Below are 12,729 nucleotides of genomic sequence, written 5' to 3' on the forward strand. Positions count from 1 at the left end.
TATATATAGGCTTGAGAAGGATTTAAATTTGGTAATAAGTTTCCTTCAAGCATTAAAGATTTGGCTTCACAAGGTAATATCTTCTTTCCTTCTTTGAATTTCCTCCTAGACTGCAGCTGGAAGCTTTGCGTGACTTTGGTAGAACGGACATAACTCTCTTCACATAACTCCGATTGAGGTGATCTTGGTACCAACTTGAAGCTCTTTTCAAGACGAACAGAATGGTGTGTAGAACGCCCCGGTCGGACTTCAGGATCGCCGGAAAATTGGATTTTAAGACAGATGACGCGCGCCGCATTATTGTGGCGGGCCGCCGCACCTTGGCCGGCGGTCGCCGCGAGTAGTCCAGAAGCTTCTGACTCATTGTGGCGGTCTCCACGCACTTCCCGGCGGTCGTCGAGCATGCCTTTGTCTTTGCTAAGCGCCAACGGTCGCCGGAAGTGTTGCGGCGGTCGCCGGACGCTACCTGAAGCTCTCCAGATTTCCTACTTCGCGTTTTAACTCCCTTTTTAAGCTCAAATATGCACATTTCTCACAAAACATGTCGAAATACCAAAATAGATAAAATATGCAAATAATGGACATGTAATGCAACTTTGACCTTAAAAACGGACCAAATAATGGCCTTAAAACAATGTAAAATCCGAGCGTATCAACCATGAAGACAAAATAAGACATTGATTTATGAACGAATGTGGCATTTTGATTCATAACTTTTTTTTCCCATTCCCTCGAACAATTGAATAGACAAAAGCCATGCTCTATGGGGCTAAACTCAAATCCTCTTTTTAGATTGTTGATATTATATTACGTACTCAATTCCCACATCGGTTCGTAAAAACAACTTGTGTAGGTATATAGACTAAATGGCTCTCTCTCCTAACGATTACTCTTTTGGGATGAGTTCTCACGTTTCGTTTGTATCAATTAGTGCTTTCATTGAGAACCCAAACGGCTCGGAGTGGTGGTCGGGCAATGAACTCTTCGAGACCAATGAGTACATTTGGAGCCGATTAGGAGTGGTAACCCTCGAAGTGGTGGCCGAGCAAAGAATCCGTCGTGACCACGAGAACACTCAATTCTCATATCGATTATGAGAACAATCGATTATGAAAACAACTGGTGCGAGGTATATAGACTAAATGAGCTCTCTTTCCTAACAGACTAGTCTTTTGGACTGAGTTCTCATGTTTTGTCCGTATAATATTATTTTGGACTTAGTCTATAGTTGTGATGAGTTGTGCCATCTTACATAATTTTAATAACTAGTAATATAACTTTTCCTAAGAGCATCAATAACGCAGGCGGGCCGGGCCGCAAATCGCGAGTCCCGGCCCGAGAACAGCGTTGGAGCACCGTGCGTCCCAGCCCGGGACAGTCCCGAGGACGCAGTTGTGTCCCGGGGCCTCTCCCGAGTCACGTCCCGGCCGGCGTTATGCGTGCCCGTGCCGCAGCGGATGCGGCCCGTCCCGGCGTTAATTGCGTTCGGGCCGGGCCGCAAGTCCCCACGAAATTTCAATTTTTTTTTTCCTATTTATACACTATATTTGCTCATTTTTTGTAACTCTTCCACACAAACTCTCACCCTCAATCCTCTAGCATTTCAAGACTTTTTGAGTTCTATGGATTGGTTTAACAGCGACCAACGCCAGATGGACGATTTCGTGAACTCCCAGAACTGGCAAGTGCCGCCGACACCCGATCCAGATGCAACGCCTAGTCCCGGGCTGCCTACCAATGTGGAAATGGAATCGCCAGTTAGCACTGATGAGTACGATATCAGCGATATGGAACCAGCTCCACGGAGGGGGAGGGGCAAGGGCAAGGTTGCCGATGAGGATGGGCCGAAGAAGTACAGTCCGCAGGAGACAATGTGGCTGGCCAAGAACTATGTCGACGTCTCCGAGGACGCTGTGATCGGCAACCAGCAAAGCGACAAGGCGTTCTGGCAGCGGATTGCGGATAAGTACAACGCTGGTCGACCCGAAGGCTCGTTCGAGCGTACCTACGTGAAGCTACGCAAGCATTGGGGTCGGGTGCAGAAGGAGATTAACAAGTGGAATGGCAAGTGGACTAACGTAGTCGGAGTACGAGCTCGAATTGCACCGTGAGATGATCGAATACCTTCGCGCACAAATGAAGAAAAAGTAGTTCTTTTTTCTAGGATTTGTAATTTTCTTTTTTCTAGGTTTGGTAATTTTCTTTTTCTAGTATTGGTAATTTTTTTTTCTAGGATTTGTAATTTTCTTTTCCTATTTTCTGACTGAACAATGAATTTTTCCGGTTTTAATTATTCAACGTATTCTATTTTACGATTAAAATATATTGTGAAATGAATAGTTGTGGCCTGAATTGTGGCCCGAGTTGTGGCCTGCGGTGTTAATGGAGTTGTAGCCTGGAATCCCTAATTTGAGGGAATGATGACGTGAAGGGGACTTGCGGCCCAAATCCGGGCCAGGGTTAAGGATGCTCTAACGGCGGCTTCATTTGCACTGCAGATATCAAAATAATGATGAAAGTAAATCCTAAGAGCAATCAAGTGTCAATTAACAAGTAACAACTCATGATCCGTACGTTAAAGCATACCGGGTTTATTTAATTGATGAAATTGAAAAACAGAAATTCAACAAAAATCTATAAATGTCGACACTCTTAAACTAGTTATAGGAATAAAATGCAAATGATAATATTTGAACCATAATTGTCATTTTGAATATTTTTCCTTTATGGGTTGTTTTATTCTAAAATACTAGTAGAAACATACTCCAGGCATTGGTTTAATTAATGAATTTCGAGAATAAATAAGTTAGTTTTAAACGGACGAAAGTTATGTGTCAAACAAAATTCATTTTACGGATTGAAAGAATGATTATTCAATGACTCAAAGTCTTGAAAAGTGATTGATATATTTGACCATACGACTTACGTAACTAGTTTTCTTAAATCCTTATGATTGAAAAAAAGTACTACTGTATATATAACGAGAAATATCAGTATTATAATCATTACTATATATAAAAAAAAATCGAATAAGGACACTTGTAAATCTTATTAAGGACGCTAATATGTGTACCTAACTAGTTATACGACCAATACTTCTAAAGTATTCTTATTATTGGCATCTCAACTAAAACTAGGGAACATAAATAAAATCATCATAAAAATGCAAAAGATTAAGAAAATTTCTCAATTTAGGGATTCTTTTGCGTCCTAAATAGTTATTTTTAAAAAATTTCAAACACTAGTGATTGCATCTTAATTTTGTGGTCATTAAAAGATAGGTTTTTTGTAGTGATTATACTATATACTCCCCCCGTCCACGAATAACTGTCCCAAGTTTCCTATCTCATCCGTCTATAATTAAGTGTCTCATTTACTTTTTACACCCTCCGTCCCAACTAAGTTTAGTCGTTTCTTTTTTTGAAATGTCCCAACTAAGTTGAGTTATTTTTGTTTTTAACAAAAAACAAAACATCAAATTACTCTTACTTTATTTCATCACACTCTACTCTATCTTTATATGTCCCACTTTATTCTTTTCTCCAATTTTTCAACACAATTTCTTAATCTACATGCACAAAGTTTTAACAATTGGGATGGAGGGAGAACTACTATTGGTAATAGATCCCACATTTCGCTAACTCATCGTACTCATATTTTATTTTAAAACAATATAAAAGTATAACCCATATTCCACTAACTTTTTCTACCCACTTTTTATTTACATTTTTTAAAACCCATATCAAGTTAACTTAGGATAGCCATAGTAATTTTAGAGCTAATACGTGCAATAAACCCCGACATTTGTAAGGGATGCATTTATTAGATTAAAGGTCGTGGTTATTCTTATTAAAAAAAATCGAAGACAAAAGAGAGTGCTTTATCTATACTATAGTGCATATCGTTTTTGTTTGTTTTATTTAAATATTTTGTTTGATTTTTGGTTATTATAAAAATATTATTGCAAGAGTAACTATCCGAATTATATACAAATCAAAATTTTATTGTTCAATTCCCTGTAATTTCAACTGAATGAAATAAAAAATAATTGAATTTTAATATTTATGTAATTTAAAATTTTAATTATAATTAAAATAATATTTTTAGGTATCAGAATTAAATTAAATATACGAAATAAAACAAATTTGCTCTACGAATTAAATAAGAGCGATAATCACTAAAATGTTGATGTATCATATTCTAATGCTTATTACACCCTAATCCAAAATCAAGACCAAACTTCACCTTAGATTTTAAAATGAGTTGATGAGATTAAATCTTACGAATCTCAATAAATAATAGACAAAATATCAACAAAAAGGTAATATCGTCATTATATTATCATCTCCACCCTTGGATTTTAAAATGAGTGGATGTGATTAAATCTTACGAATCTCAATAAATAGTAGACAAAATATCAACAAAAGGGTAATATCGTCATTATGTTATCATATGATAATTTTCGTGAATGTTTTTTTATATCAACATAATGTATTACAAATATAAAAAATATGACATAAGAATATCAACACTAGTACAAGAAAATATCAACATATATTTATTGAAATTTTTACATGGTTTTATTGATATTTTTTTATGTATTTGTTGATAAAAATCTAGTTATCAACATTTACGAAAACTAAAATAAAAAATATCAAATTTTATCATCCGAACGTCGTCGGAACATATGTAATTGAGATCTCGTTAGAATCCTTATAAAATTATCTTTAATTTGATATATTTTTTGTAAAAAAATAATTTAAATCGAGAGAGTTACGTAAATTTAAAGTTTTAAGATGATTTTAATGAGAGGGAATTGACATTAATACCATCTAATTTTATTTATTAATTTTCTTAACTAAAAATATAATTTATGTGGCATTATTTCAACCGATAGATCATCTAATCTAATGACTAAGATTTAGTATTAGTTTAGAATGGCTAATTATTTAGTAATTGATCACTCCCCAGTTAAATAGTACTAGTACGATTTATCTATGTGGATGTGTGGAACGGATTTCTACATTGTTGACACGTGCCATGACATTTCACACATGAGATAATGCTCGATAGAGACTATATACACTATATATAGAGAAGTCCAATCTAATTTATATGGTTCTTTCAAGATCACTAATTCTTCATAATCTATCATTAGTATAAAATTTATAGTGTAAAATCCTCAATAAAAAAGGCAAAAATGTGCTGCACGTCCAACATACAAAGTATAGTTTAATAAAACGGATAGACTATCTCAGCAATAATATAATTAGATTGTGGTTCTTTCAAGATCACTAATTCTTCATATTATATCATTAGTATAAAATTTAGTGTAAAATCCTGAATAAAAAAGGTAAAAATGTGTTGCACGTCCAACATACAAAGTATAGTTTAATAAAACGGATAGATTATCTGAGAAATAATATAAAATGTAAGAGAATGATGATGAATAATTAAATTTTTTACCATCAAAATAAAGTTATATTAATAATTTGATATATTAATTACTCATTCCGTCTCACAAAAGATGTCACACTTTTCCTTTTAGTTTGTCACACAAAAGATGTCATATTTCCTTTTTTAGAAAAAGTTCTATCTCACATGAATATAAAAATTATATTTTCTCTCTCCATTTAACACATAAAACAAAACCTCCTAAAATCTCGTGCCGTCCCACAAGTGTGACATCTTTTGTGGGATGGGAGGAGTATATATTAAAATAATAAATATAGTATGTGGACAAGTTAAAAAGACTTATTAGACTTTAACCTTATTTTTTAATTTTATATTTGAATTTTCTTTCTATTATTTTTAAAATTTGAATTAAAGTATGTTCTAATTATATTTATGATTCTAAAAAAAGTAAAAAAGTTATCCACAAATCGTAAATCTATAATCACAATATTACGCACTTTCCATATAATATATGTATCTATATATTTTAATTAAATGTCTAAATAAACATATTTTATTTTAAAATAAATTAGTTTTTGATTGTATAAAATTTAGCTACGCAGCTATCTTGAAAATGAAATGCAATACTAGTAGGAGTAAAATACATTGAAAATGTATATATATGTTGGGTGTTAGTTATGATTAAAGCCTGCCTGAGTTCAATAATTGCAATGATCCCAAAAGCATGACACAACTGACCAAGTCACCTCCTCTAAGATAGAGATAATGATATGATATGTGTATCTCTCTCTCTATTCAAACAAGTGTGGGACCAACACCTACAACTCTCTATTTTCACAATTATAATGAACAATATTCATTATTCTTAATCTCATTTTTTCTCGGAATATCTTTCCCTTATGTTCAAATAAAAATCTGATTTAGCCTTTTCTATGCGTAACTATATGCAAAATAGTAATACACAGAATCAATCGATATAAAAATGATTGAATAATGCATTTTAAATTTAGAACAGTATAAATATGCAAACAATAAAAAAACAAAAGCAAAACCTATTTGAATTAGTTATCTTATTTTTAGTCTTCCAATCAAACGAATAAAGTAACGTAGAAGGGCCATAATTAGATTGGTTGCCTTTATTGGATACGGTTTTATGATCAGCAAATCTGCGTCTGTCTTTGTTGAAGGGGGATGGATCCCCTACTGTGCAAAATGTTATCGCAATACATGCGGTTTTAATCTTCATCGTTCATTAATTTTCAAATATTTATATTATTTTGGTTTATTTTCATTTGTAGAGTGAAGATTGGCCTAGCATTCCCTGCTGTGGCATTTTGCACAGCAGGAGATCCATTCCCTTGTTCAAGTGTAATATATAAATTTGTAAGTCTAGCTTATCTATTTATACATAGTCTCTTAAAAATAAATACCGCCTTTTTCATTTTAGGCAGTCTCTTAAAAATAGAAATTCTCTGTTTTAGGGAGTGGATCATACAATTCACTAACCTTATTTTCATCACTTTTTCTCTTCTTATCTCTTACTTTATGCATTTTTCTCTCCATCTTTCTTACTTTATTAATTCTTATCTTTTATTTCACTAATTATGTAAAATTCATACCGTTCTAAAAAATTTCTAGTATTTTTTTAAAACGGTGTTAGTGAAGTACTTACTGTACATAAATTTATAATGAGGTAATTCTATTTATAACCCATAGTAGTAAATCGTGCTAATAGCCTATAGCCCCTAATATAAAAGTGATTCTTATCAATAATTGTTTTGTTTTCGACACTACATATTAAATTTGGTAAAACATTAGAGGTTTTCTAATTCGATCAGAGGTGGAGGGAGTAGAGATAAATGAGTAAATAAAGTAAATGAAAACAATATCACGTTGGAATAATAAAAGATGCTAAGCTTGTCTGGTTATGGAAAAAAAAACATATGGTTGGGAATTTGTTATAATCGAATTTCATGTTAATCCGACCAAACTTACTTACACTTTCCAAAAGTGCGTGCTTTTGTTTAGATCGTGTTTCTTTTTATTCATTTATTTATTTTTCTTGTTCGGATGTTCCATTGATTTTCTTGACAAATACTCAGTTTTTCTATTGTTGTATCACTTGTACATTTTTTTGAGTGATTTTGTTATAGTGGATTTTTTTAAATCTATTTATTCTCTTTTTATTTATCTATTTATTCTTTTATTTTAATTATTATTCTTTCTTTTCAGATAACATAATTTTTTTAAATGCTTGCTCAGAAGAAATTTCTATTATGAAGAGACGAAGAGAATACTATATCAAAAGTTAGCATACATATAGGTAATTTTACATTTCTTAATTATTTAAAGTCGAAATAGATTACAACGTTTGAAGTTAAATTTCTTTAACTAATTAATGGAATGTGGTTATAATGAGATAATTAATGATTTGTGTGAATATTGTCTTCTCTTTTTGGGTCAGATTAGGACAGCCAAGAAAATAAAGAAAATATTGTTTGTGGCCAACTATCAATTGGGTTCATAGTCAAATCATTTCAATTGCAGTCAATTAAATTTTCTCAAAGTGTGATGCCTTAAGAACGTCAACAAGAAAATATTAAGTTTGACCAGATTATAATTTTTAGAGTGAAATTATTGGGAATTGTTTGATATTAAGTCAATCTTATTGAGATTATAGTCCCTGCTGTGTTGTAAGTTTTCAAACAGTATAGGGGTGGCGAAACGGGTTACCCGCGGGTACCCGCATCCGACAAGTCGGGTACCCGTACCCGATTTTAGCTAAATTGGTTGTCCCAATACCCGCCCCGTGATATACCGGGATTACCCGATACCCGTGTCGGGTATCCCGTACCCGACCCGAAATTCGAATAAAAAATTTGAAAACCATAATAATCGTCAATGTTCCCTAATTTACTTAATTAATATTGATGGTAAAATAGATTAAGAATAAAAGTGAGGGGACTCTATAGCTAGTTCCGATGAGTTTTCAATTGTATGTTCGTCGGAATATAAAAATGTTTCAAAAGAACTCTTAGAGACATTTCATTTTCTTCACTCATTTTGGAAAAATAATAATATAAGAACTCTTCACTACATTATTATCTCTCTTACTTTATTTTTTTCTCCATTCTAACTATTTATTTTTAATTTTTCAAAATGAATATGTATATGGCTATTATTATTTAACTATTTATTTTTTTCTCTAATTTAACTATTTGAAACGCCTCTATTAATATGGAATGGAGGGAGTATTAAAAATGATATATGGCTCTAATACTAATAATAACGGGTATTAACGGGACTAACGGGTATACCCGTACGGGTAGTGGGTATTCCCGCTACCCGCAAAACTCTAAAATACACTACCCGATCCCGCCCCATTTCCTGTTATCGTCGGGTATCGGGTACCCGATACCCGGCGGGTAGCGGGTCGAGATGGGAATTACCCATTACCCGCTACCCATTTTGCCACCCCTAAAACAGTAATAGTAAAGCATAAGAAATCCAAACCATTTATAACTCTTTATACTTGTACTACTAATTTTTAAGTTGATAATAATTTCTCACGAAGAAAAATACCTACGAAAAATATAATAACTTCGTTTCATAAAATATTTCTCACTTTTATTTTTAATTTGTTCTACTAAAGATGTTACTCTTATATTTTTATTTTTAGAAAAAAAATTCTTTCTTATATTAATATAAAATTATTTTTTTTCTCCACTTAATTAACACAGAAAACAAACCCTACTAAAATCTTGTGTCATCCAACAAGTATGACATTTTTTTTTGGGACGAAAATAGTATCTTTTAAAAGTACAAAAAGAGAAACACGATTGTTTGTGTTGGAATTTTTTGAAAAGAAATTACGATCTATGACACATAAGAAAGCATCTCCAAGTTGAAGACAAATTATCTTAATCTTTTGCTTTTCTATAAGATGCTTCAATTTGGATCTCCTGATTTTATTATGACATTTACAATAAAGACGTTTATTAAAGTGTTAGTGGTATATTTACAAACACAAACTGACGTCAATAATTGCATTAAAATTGTTCAAAATCATTATTTTTTTTTATATTGGATATAAAACCACAAATTTTTATTTAAATAAGATGCCTACAAGTACATAACGTTTACTATCACGATCTGATGAGAAACATTTCTCATTTGTTAGAACGCAATCAATAGAACAAACTTAAGTACATATATTATAAGAGCCCAAAATCAGATATGCAATTACATGTATTGAAATTTATTGAAAAATAACTAAAATTGAGAGTAAAAAAAACGTTATTTAGCTGAAAATACAACTTTCAACTTTAACTCACTAAACATCATTTTCTAAATTCATTCGCTAAAATAATTAAAAGTGTCATACTTAACCCGGGACCGAGGAAATAAATCATTATAATTTATAATTTACATAGTATGCTATTAAAGTAGGGAAATCTCAAAGAGAAAGAATCTTACAAATTTTAACAACATTTTATGATTTGGCGCTTGACATGAGGTTATTCGCTACAATTATTTGAACACACTGAATTGTCAATATATAAAAAAAAATACGCAAACTAAGAAAGAAAAACGGTGCTCATTAACCAAATTAGCAGTCATAACATTATTAACTCTTTAAATGCTAAATAACCTATTTTCTTACTTTAATGTAAGCTAATTCTAGTTATCAACGTGAACTTTTAATTATTGTACAATTATTTAGCAACAATTAGTTATCACTTTAAATTTATATTCCGCCAGGCGCCAGCCGTGAATGGTCTCTTCTTAATTAACTTGTAGATTTGCCAAACCTATACACAAATTATTCATCTACTTGTTTCTTTATCTTTGAAATCTAAAAAACCATGATTTATAATTTAACATAAAATATTATCCAATAAAAATACAAATTAAATACCCTTTGCGTATCATGACCTTTACACCTACCAAGGAAAAATATATCATAAGCTTTACAGCTTGCCGAATGTTTGTCCCCAAGACTATGTACTAATTGAATATCATACTTCTAATATTTTTCTTACATTACACAAAATCTACAATAAAATATTAATAAAAATGATTGCATTTGGCCAAAAGCCATTCACTGTTTTTTTTTTGTTTTTTTTATATTTCATACAGAAGAAGCAAATAGGCCCGTGTTTGAACCAATGTTTAGATGAGTATATTTCATTGGATTCACGTGCGATTGTCAACCCTAGTGTACATATATTTCTCTTTATTTTCATTTTCCACAAATACTATTTCCCTTTTGATTGCATAAGCCAAATCATAATAAAAGCCCTTTCTATTTGATCGCCTTTTAAATTGGCTCAGTCTCTTTCAGTTCCCATCCATTCTCCTCATTCCTTTATCTCTCTTCTCTCTTTCTGATCTATCTATAATCTATGGAGTTAGCTCTGAGCTTGGGTGATACACCGAAGCCCTTTTCATTTCTTGAAAAACCCCAGAAAATTCATAGCAAAGATTTAGGGTTCTGCATGTCTACCGGAAAAGTGAGTTCCGACGGCGGAGAGAAGAGTAATAAAAGCGACGAGAGCCGGTTCTCCGACGGTCCGATTTCATCAGATCCACCGGTTCAGCTAGATCTTCTCCCATTCTCTCCGGTGCAAAGAAGCCATCCCTCTTCAAACAAGCTTCCTTTCCCTTGGCTCAAAGATAAATGTAAATATTACTGTGTGTGTGCGCTTTTCTTAATTTGTTGGGTCAATTAATCAATCAAAGCCTTGGTTTTTGTGATTTCCACAGTGGGAGGCGTGACGGAGGGGGGAAGAAAAGGCGACGACGGCAGCGGAGATCATGAAACGACGGCGGCGGCGGCGGTTTCATCTCCAAACAGCGCGGTGTCATCGTTTCAGGTGGATTTCTCCATGTTCCGAAGCGCGAGGGGGAAGAGAGACTTGGAGCAATTATCAGCCATTAACAGCGAAGCAGAAGCCGATCGCGGTGGCGCAGGAAGCGACGATGAGGAAAACGGCTTGGCCAGAAAGAAACTCCGACTCACCAAAGACCAGTCCGCTTTCCTCGAAGAAAGCTTCAAAGAGCACAACACCCTCAACCCCGTATGTCTCTCTTTCTATATTTCCTTTTTCTTAGCACTATATTTTATGTACTACTCCCTCCGTCTACGTCACTTCCGTTCCGTTTTTCCATTTTAGTCTGTCCTGCCAATAGGAGTCCCGATTTATTTTTATCATAAATGGCAATAGGGTCTCACCTCGCCGCCATGAAATGGGACTCCTAATGGTGGACGGAGGGATTAGTAAATTAAATTGATTGTGGTCTCAAATTATACATACACATATGCAGAAGCAGAAGCTTGCACTAGCAAAGCAATTGAATCTCCGAGCTCGGCAAGTTGAAGTGTGGTTCCAAAACAGAAGAGCAAGGTAATAATTACACAATTAAATATTTGAGGCCATTTTGGTGTGAAGAAGAATAAAGCAAAGAGTTTGTTGAATCTCGTGAGTAATTAAATGTGACAATAATTTGGTAACATTTATGATATATTGGCAGGACCAAATTGAAACAGACAGAGGTAGATTGTGAGTATTTAAAAAGGTGCTGTGAGACGCTGACAGAAGAGAACAGGAGGTTGCAAAAAGAGCTCCAAGAATTAAGAGCTCTTAAAGCTTCTCAGCCATTTTACATGCAGCTCCCAGCCACCACCCTCACCATGTGTCCTTCCTGTGAAAGGGTTGTCACCACCTCCACCACCTCCACCTCCACCGCCGCCTTTTCTCTCTCACCGCCGCATGCCAAGACAGCTTCTTGATGATCAGTAGTAGTTGGTAGTTGAGCACTAGCTAGGGATGATAGATGATGATGATTAATTCATTTTAAAAAAAACACGATTATGTTTCTAGTTTGTTTAATTGCTTTTTTTGGGCCTTGAATTTTCTTTCTTGTGTATATATACGTGGGGTTTTTTTTAATTTAATTAAACATTTTCTTGTTGCTAATCAAGATTAATTTTCTGATTTGTAGCGCTAGCTTGACTAATAAAAATTTGGCAGCCCTCGTAATTTGACCGAGCGTGGGAAATGAGCTTTCTGATTTTATGGTTTAATACTGAAATTTTCTTTGTAATGCTAATGACTAATGACACGTCTGGAAAATTTATTAATTGCCTTCACACGCCTCGTCTGAATGCTGGTTTATATAATTCTACAGTAAGATTTTGAATATTGAGTTCAGATTACGTTGGTTGGTGGTGTCTTATACTATATGATGTCTTGTTGTCTTTTATTCATTAATATAGGAGTGTATAGCTTTGAAAATCTCAAATTTGAACGA

General features: G+C 33.5%; 2 protein-coding genes across 2 annotated transcripts; both read left to right on the top strand.

Moving 5' to 3' along the window:
• The first annotated feature begins 1,622 nt into the window (after positions 1 to 1,622).
• On the top strand, positions 1,623 to 2,111 carry LOC125206299. The gene has a single exon (XM_048105572.1). The coding sequence runs from the start codon at positions 1,623 to 1,625 to the stop codon at positions 2,109 to 2,111; it is 489 nt and encodes a 162-aa protein (XP_047961529.1).
• Positions 2,112 to 10,704: 8,593 nt separating this feature from the next.
• Positions 10,705 to 12,468, top strand: LOC125207544 (homeobox-leucine zipper protein HAT14). Its single transcript, XM_048106929.1, has 4 exons — positions 10,705 to 11,097; positions 11,182 to 11,495; positions 11,743 to 11,822; positions 11,950 to 12,468. The coding sequence occupies exons 1-4, from the start codon at positions 10,821 to 10,823 to the stop codon at positions 12,206 to 12,208; spliced, it is 930 nt and encodes a 309-aa protein (XP_047962886.1). The 5' UTR covers positions 10,705 to 10,820; the 3' UTR covers positions 12,209 to 12,468.
• The last annotated feature ends 261 nt before the right edge of the window (positions 12,469 to 12,729 follow it).

Source organism: Salvia hispanica, chromosome 2, assembly GCF_023119035.1.
Source record: "Salvia hispanica cultivar TCC Black 2014 chromosome 2, UniMelb_Shisp_WGS_1.0, whole genome shotgun sequence".
NCBI classification, from domain to species: domain Eukaryota; kingdom Viridiplantae; phylum Streptophyta; class Magnoliopsida; order Lamiales; family Lamiaceae; genus Salvia; species Salvia hispanica.